The sequence below is a fragment of the Camelus bactrianus genome, chromosome 18 (assembly GCF_048773025.1).
Source record: "Camelus bactrianus isolate YW-2024 breed Bactrian camel chromosome 18, ASM4877302v1, whole genome shotgun sequence".
NCBI classification, from domain to species: Eukaryota; Metazoa; Chordata; class Mammalia; order Artiodactyla; family Camelidae; genus Camelus; species Camelus bactrianus.
Window position 1 is genome coordinate 8,439,757 of NC_133556.1, and position 7,893 is coordinate 8,447,649.

The window sequence follows — 7,893 nt, forward strand, 5'->3', positions numbered from 1 at the left end:
TCTGCCTCTCATGGTCATATGTCAGGTGTCATCCCTAGCATCTCCTTTGAGTTCCCTAATACAGTTTTCTTGAATATGTCATCTTCACCTGTGCTTGGAAATACAGAGCTTTTTGAATCCATGAATGATGCTGTTGCTGGCAATATTATTCCAAGTCATGAGAATGCAAGATTAATGTCTGTGATCTCCCTAGGGTAGCACAGAATCATATAAAATAGCAATTTCCTAGTCTTTTCTTATTCTCTTCCCCTGCTTTCTTTTTCTCCGCAGCACTTCCTACCATCTGGTATACGCATTTGTTTATTGTCTATCTGCTTTCCCTAGAATGTGATCTTCGGAGGTCAGGGAACTTTGTCTGTTTTCCTGTTTATGTCCATCACCTGGAAACATGCCCAGAGCATAGTAGGTGCTCAGTAAGTACCAGTGGAATGAATGAGTGAATGAATGAATGAATATAAAGCTGTTAGAAATATTTGATAGCCCTGTGGCAGCCAGGGCCATGCATACAGATGGCATTGGAGTCAAGGTGGCAAGGCAGCCCTGCAGGACCTGAGCCCATGTAAGGAGGGTATCTAAGTCAGGGGGAGCCCATTGTTTTGGGGGATCGGCCACACACAGGGAGACTGAACAAATTATGAAATATATTGAAGACAATTGGGGACAAGAAGGTAAAAAATCTGGAAACGGGGAAACTAGGATGAACTCTGTGCCACTGGACTTGAACTTAAGGTCTGAATGGAAACTATTGTTCAATATATGGAAATTGTATTAGGGTTTTCCAGAGAACCAGAACCAATAGGATAAATATAGAGAAAGAGACGTATTATGAGGAATTGACTCATGTAATTATGGAGGCTGAGAAGTCTCACAATCTGCTGTCTGCAAGCTGGAGGCTTGGAAAGCAGGGTGGTAGAGTCCCAGACTGAGACAGAAGGCCTGAGAGCCAGGGAGCGCTGATGGTGCAGGCACCAGTTCAAGGGCAAAAGAAGACCAAGATCCCAGCTCAGCAGTCAGGAGGAGAAAATTCAATTTTTCCTCTGCCTTTTTGTTCAATTCGGGCCCTCAGTGGATTGGTTGATGCCTCCACTCGTATCGGGGAGGGCCACCATTTATTCAGTACACAGAGTCCGGTGCTAATCTCTTCTGGAAACACCCTCCCAGACATACCCAGAAGTCATGTTTAACCAGGTATCTGGGCATTCCCTGGCCCAGCCAAGTTGACATATAAAATTAACCAGCACACAGATAAAGGAATAAACATAGGTATAGATGTGTAAGTTTATGTGTGTATATAAATGTGTGTCCACTGAGTGGGCCTGGGCATAGAGGCTACCCTAAATGCATTGAGCACAGCTAACACCCAGATTGTGGTTCCCAAATACTACTCTCCACCAGAAAGAAACAGGCATTGTTGCTGAAATGGCTACTTCCAGGACTGGGGCAGGGAATAACAAGACGAACTTGGACTATCTGGTTGAACTAGAGAGAACGGAGGTGTCCAAAGAATGATAGAACACATCAAAATGACAAGAGATCAGCAAGGGGCATGCACTGACCAAATCTGGGACAATGTGAGCATCAAAATAAATGACAGGAATGAGTTACAATCTATTAAACAAAACAGGAAATCACAAGTCCACTGGATGTAAATAAGTAAATCAATAAATAAATGGGATGAAAAAAAAACCTCTTCCTTACAGTAGGCCAGTTAATAAGTGTAGAAGAAACGATGAAATTAGAAAATCAACATTTGCAAGCCATTGTATTAATAATTAATTCAGGCAAGAAACATCAATGGATGCTGACTATGGGTGAGAGTGGGATGAAGATGTTTCATAGTCTTACAGTACTTCCCTCCCCCAATACTTATTAATCACGATCAACTGGTAACATTAAAACCACCAGTCATGGTTCCAAACGATATTGGATACAAGAACGTAGCATCACTCTCTCTTCTCTTCTCCGCCATCCTATGTGCGCTTGAGTTTGGTCCTCGCCATGTCTTCTCACAAGACTTTCAAGACCAAGCGATTCCTGGCCAAGAAACAAAAGCAGAATCGTCCCATTCCCCAGTGGATTTGAATGAAAACTGGTAATAAAATCAGGTACAACTCCAAGAGAAGACATTGGAGAAGAACCAAGCTGGGGCTATAAGGAGCTGCACATGAGGTGGCGCACATGTTTACGCTTTGTCAAGGTCATCTGCATCTTATCAGATTACTCTGAAGACAGTGCTGTTGCCTGAACAGCTGGACACGTTTGGGAATATGGAGCTTATCTGCATGGCAGTGTCTGTGCTCTGTTGCTTTTGCTCAGTAATAAATACATGAGACCTTTTGTTGAAAAAAAGAAAAAAGAACATAGCATCGTTTTTGTGATATTTCTGCCCAAAATGTGTAACAGGGGTCTAATCGTGAGGAAGGAAGAGACAAGGCCAAATTGAAGGATGGTCTACAAAATAACTTCCCTACAACCTTCAAAAATGTCGAGGTCAACATTCAAAGAAAGGCTGCAAATTGTTCTATTTTTTAATTTTTAAAAAAATTTTGGGAGGGAGGTAATTAAGTTTACTTATTTATTTCAATGGCAGTACTGGGGATTGAACCCACGACCTTTTTGCATGCTAAGCAGGGGCTCTACCACTGACCTATACTCTCTCCCAAATTGTTCTAGATTGAGGGAGACCAGAGAGATGTGACAACCGGGTACAATGTTTGATACCATACTAAATTTTTTTTTTTTTTACCCTAAAAGCATATTTTTTTCTGGACATTGAAGAGCAGTTTGAAATTGTTTCAAAGTAAAAAGTTAAAAGAAATGCCCAGCAGGAGTGTTAGCCCTTCTGGCTGACTCCTGCTGGCCCACGGGACAAGCTCCTGTGGGTCACCGTGACCAGGTGTGATGGGCCTCCTTTGTGCTCCCACTGCCCTGGACTCCCTGGCACCCTTTTCTGATTCTCTCTCTGCTTCATGCTAGCCGCGGGAGCCCTGAGGGCAGGGGTCCTGTCTGGATCACTGCACAGAGCAGCTTCCCAAAACACTCTGAATGAATCTCTTCAACTTGGTACTTGGGTTACGGCTCAACCCCACCTCTTCACCTGGGGTTCAGCTGAAGAAATTGTGTCATCTGGCTATTGGAGGTGCATGTGGCTGAGTGGGACACTTGGACAATCAGGAGTCATGTCTACAGGGAGCTTCCTGGGGGGTCTTGGAGGAAGTATGTACTGTTTAGAGTGGGGTTGAGGGCCTAATCCCCAATATGTAACCTTGCTGAAAAGGCCCCTCAACGGGGAGGCCTTTTTCCACGTCTGACGTCACTGGTGTGTGCTGATCACACTGAGGGAGGTGTGGGATGAGATTCCGAGACCACACCCCCCTGCCCCAACCCCTTGGAGCACAGCGGACCCACCCATGCTCAAGGATCAGAATGTTGGGAATTTTGGAGGAGTAATGAGCAATGTTGTGGAATATTGGAGGACACTGCTAGGGAGGATGGACATTTAAGAGGTTACAAGGAATTTGCCAGGAACGGTTAAACTTTTTTCCTTCCGATTTCTGCTGAGCTAAGGTCACAGTTATGGTGGATGATGACATTAAAGTTTCCAAGGTGCCAACTCTTCAGGATGAAGGATGGGGAACTTCTGTCAGCATTGAAGCCTTCCTGGCTGTCACTCCTTTCTCATCTCCTGATGTGAGTAGAGCACCCCCTTGGGGTGAGAGACATGAATGACTGGGCAAGGACGGGGCTGAGGAAGCTCTGGGTTCCAGGTTGCAGGAGGGAGGCAGAGGCAGGGTCAGGCTGCCCAGGGTGGGGCCTAACAGGGAGTGACTTGCCAGTAAGGGAGGGCAAAGGGCCATGTCCTCTGACTGCCCCACCCACTAACAAGAGTCCGTCAGCAGGCCACCCTCTCAGTCTGGGGCCCTCGAGAGGTAAGTATCCTGCTGAACCGACCACATCTCTTTCCTTGGGATTGGGCGAGTCATCTTTCCTCCTTGGGGTCCAAACATCCTGCCCCTCTGCTTATCCCTAGGCGGGAAGAGACCTACTCTCCCCTGCTTTACCTTAAGAGGCTGAGACTGGGGCACTGGGGAGGCAGGTAAGAACATCTCAGAACCTTCTCCTCCTGACATCAGCCAGGGTAAAAGGGCCAAGCGGGGCACTTCATCCAGGCAAACCCCAAATCACCACTCCCTCCTTGGTCTCACTACAACAGAGCCCAGAATCCTAAGTGGCTGGAGCACTGGGGGACACCCAGACAGAACTCTCCCTGGACCAAGCCCTCCGAGAGCGGGATGAAGCCATTGCCAAGTGAGAGGCAGCTGCTTGTGGGGGCTGGGAGGGCAGTGGGTGACTCACTCTCAAGGCTCTGTCCTGCCAGGAGGGGAAGGGGGCACACCAGGCATTCCTGGAAGGAAAGCCACAAAACACCCACCGGGTCACAAGGCGGGGACTGTGGACATACTTGTCCACCCCCAGCGCCCAGAACCGATCTGCAGGGCCTGAGCCTCATGCTGCTCTCTCTGCCCCCTCAGGAAACAGGCCGTGGAGGCTGAGCTGGATACATGCAAAGCCAAGCTGCGAGCTGTGGAGGCCCAGCTGCTGGAAGTCCTGGAGGAGAAACTGAGACTGAGGCAGGAAGTGGAGGCCTGGGAGGTAGGGTGGGAATGCCAGCCGGGCCCAGGGGGGCAGGGGCAGACGGGCACAGGCCTGGCCCCTGAACCTGCTCTCCTGCCCCCAGGAGGACATGCAGCAGCTGGTGAGGCAGCGAGTTGAGATTCAGCTGCAGAGAGAGTCCAGGGGTGCTCTGGGAGCCCCTGTGGACCCCAGAACTGCCAGGACCCCCTGGGTCCAATTCCCCCTGGGTCGGTGGGGACGTTGGCGGTGAGAAAGCTTGACTCAAGACCTTGGAAGGAGTGTTTTATTCATTAAAGCTTGAGGTCTCACCACCTCTGCATCCTCATGCTCTCTCAGTGCTGGCTTCAGACCTTCTGTGCAGAAACAAGGAGTGCGCCACAGGGCCTTGAAGCCTGGAGTTTAGTGTCCCTTCTGGTCAGCAACCCTTAGGCCAGGAAGCCTCGGACTGCAGCGACGAAGTCCTGTGGGCGGTCACTGTGCACCCAGTGGCTGGCGTTAGGCACAGTCTGCATCTGGGCCCGAGGGAAGAGCCGCCTAATCTCAGGGTGGTGGCTGGGACTGTCCACCGAAGAGGCCCCAGAGAAGGGGTGAAAGTAGGAAGATGGGGAGAGGAGGAGAGAAATAGAGGCAGAGCAGGGAGAGATGGAGAGCCACGTGAGTCCACATGCCCAGCGATGCTTCTGGGTTCCCAGGCACCCCCTGCCCACACCCAAGCCCTCCCTGAGGCAGACTTCCCAGGCTGGGGGCTGGGTAAGTCAGGCATGCCCCTCCCACCACCCAACCTGGCTTACAGCACGAATTTAGAGTTTCCACCAAGGAGGAAGAGGGCTGGTCCCGAGTAAGATTCTTGTCGTGCTGGGAAGTCCATGATCTTGTCTATGTGCTGGGCCAAGGCATCCAAGTTCACCCTCCACACGAAGCGCCCGTCCACCTCCACCAGGTTAGTGAGCAGTAACTGCCGTATGCTTACGCTCTGTGGGGGTCCAGCAGGTGGGGGTTCCCTGTGAGGCCTTGGGCTGCCACTCTTCCTTTGACAGGTCCCAGCCCATAACACCATACAGGGGATTGCACTTGGGTGCGTTACCTGGATAACAGAGCTGAGCTTCTCATTGGCCAGTTTTCGGGCCCTGGAGAGGGATGCCTCATCTGGGATGTCCATGGCTCTCAAGGCTGCTATGTAGTTTGGAAAGTTCGAGCTAGATGTGCTCTCCAATGGGCTGATGTCTACAACAATCAGGCGATCCACCAACTCCGGCTGTGGGAGAGAATCAGACTGGGGACCTTAGGATAGGCACAGTGGGTCTTGGGCATAGGACCCTGAACTTGGCCATCCAAGGCTCGTTGGGAGTCCCAGGTTGCCTACTGGGCACTCAGGGTCTACAAGGGATGGGAGGAAGCCCTGGATAGGGATGGCTCACCCTCTGTAGTGCCAGCAGCATGGCTGTCCTGCCTCCCATGCTATGGCCAACGAGGACACAGGGCCCTAGGCCGAGCTGGGGCAGGAGGTCCTGCATATCCTGGCTCATGGCCTCGTAGCTCATGTCTGGGCTGTGGGGGCTGTCACCATGGTTCCGAGCATCCACTATCAGCACCTGGGGAGTGGGTGAGAGGGGATCAGTGCTGGCATTCACATTCTGGGCATAGCCAAAAGTCTAGCAGACCTGCAGGCTGAGGGAGGTGGAAAGCCTGTGGGGAGATCCAAAAGGGGAAAAAGGGCCCAGGTGGTGAGAGGGCCTAGTTCTCAGACCTCGGAGGCCCCTATGAAGAACCTGGAGCCAATTCTGCCAGAAGGCCCAAGGAGTGTGACCACATCTCTGAAGGTCTGGCCTAGCTGGATGGCAACCAGAGAGAAGGTAGATGCCAAGAACTTCCAACAGCTGGAGCATAGAAGGATGGGCTGCTGTAAGAGGTGGTAAGCTTCCATCACCCCTGGTGAACAAGCAGGGTGTGGCTCCCTTAGAGGGGAGGGTGTTGACACTTAGGCATTGGACAGCAAAGCCTAGCTCAGGATGGAGCAGGCAGACAAAGATCTGTAACACGAATGAAGGGCTGGAATGGTGAAAGCACGAGGGAACGAATGGGGTCAATCTAGGGCCCGGGTCTGCCCTGTGGCCTGCATCCTCAGAAGGTCAACCTCTTCTTTCATTTCTGCTCAGCGAGACCTGCCGCTCCCAGAGGACAGAGAAGCTGGCCCCGCCCTGGCCTCCTCCAGGGCCCTGCCCACCCAGGCTCCACCGCCCTCGGGGCCCCGCCTCTCCTGCAAGCTCACCTTCCGGCTAGTCTGCTGGGCCAAGGAATTTGCAACGGAGTTGAAGTTGTTTTTGCTGCCGAAGAGCCCATGCAGTAAGACAAGAGGTGGGCTGGCTGCCTCCCCGTCCAGAAGCTTGTAGGAAAGTCGCACCGGCCTGGCGGGAGGAGCAAGGATAGGGGAACGGTTTGAGGCCAGCTGGGGAAGTGGTTTGCAGAACAACCTGCGAGGGGGCGGGCCCAAGCGAAGGAAGTGGAGCCAACAGGGCCAGAGTGAAGGGGGAGGAGGGAAGGACGGCCTCCTACCGAGAGCCCTTGACTGACCTCGGCTCAGCGCTGCTTTGGCTGCTGCTGGGTGCGACTGGCACTCTGGAGAAGCTGGGAGTGGAGGGGCCAAGCCCCCTACGGAGGAGCCTCCAGGCGCGGGCCCAGCAGAGCATGCCTGGAGTCTACTACCCGACACACACCTCTTGCTTCCACGACTCGTGTCTCCGCTCAGAGCCCCGCCCAGTTCCGACTTGAGCTCCGCCCTCTCCCCGCCCCCTATCGCGAACGCCCCCCCTTCGCTCGCTTTTCCTTACGTAATCCCAGAGAACCTTCTGTGCCCCGCCCAGCTCCGCCCCTTGCGCAAGTACGTATTCCCTGCAGGCACCGCGCCCACAGGCGAGAGCACCATCCTTGGCCACGCCCCGGGCGGAGCCACCCAATAGCATTGCTAAACTCCGCCTGGCCCCTTCCCGCTCAGTATCTTTGTAGGGAGTCTGAGCCTGGGATTTGAGAATCCGGTTCCAGGCAGTGGTGACGCCCTGGGTTTGGGGCGTGAACCCTGGGCGGCCATGGGGAAGATCCTTCGCAAGCCGAGGACGCCTTGCCTGGGCCTGCTCCTCCGCCCTTAGGCGCCGCCTTGGAAGGGTGACGTACTTTGCCCGCTGGCGGGCGCGGGCGAGACACACCAGGATTGGCTCCTGCTTGGCGCCAGCTTTGAGGCGCCGCACTCCACAGCCTGGGCTC

General features: G+C 52.9%; 1 protein-coding gene and 1 pseudogene across 3 annotated transcripts; one reads left to right on the top strand and one right to left on the bottom strand.

Annotated features, from left to right (window-relative positions):
• The first annotated feature begins 1,983 nt into the window (after positions 1–1,983).
• LOC123613487 (large ribosomal subunit protein eL39-like) lies at positions 1,984–4,946 on the top strand (annotated as a pseudogene).
• Positions 4,905–7,403, bottom strand: ABHD11 (abhydrolase domain containing 11). 3 transcript variants are annotated; one of them, XM_074345923.1, is made up of 6 exons: positions 7,189–7,402; positions 6,905–7,040; positions 6,054–6,227; positions 5,720–5,890; positions 5,427–5,608; positions 4,905–5,193 (listed from the first exon to the last, which is right to left on the bottom strand). In XM_074345923.1, the coding sequence occupies exons 1-6, from the start codon at positions 7,320–7,322 to the stop codon at positions 5,061–5,063; spliced, it is 930 nt and encodes a 309-aa protein (XP_074202024.1). In that variant the 5' UTR covers positions 7,323–7,402; the 3' UTR covers positions 4,905–5,060. The 3 variants fall into 3 exon arrangements, with proteins under 3 accessions (XP_074202024.1, XP_010970653.1, XP_074202025.1); XM_010972351.3 differs by having other exon boundaries at positions 7,207–7,401; XM_074345924.1 differs by lacking the exon at positions 6,054–6,227 and having other exon boundaries at positions 7,189–7,403.
• Positions 7,404–7,893: the final 490 nt, after the last annotated feature.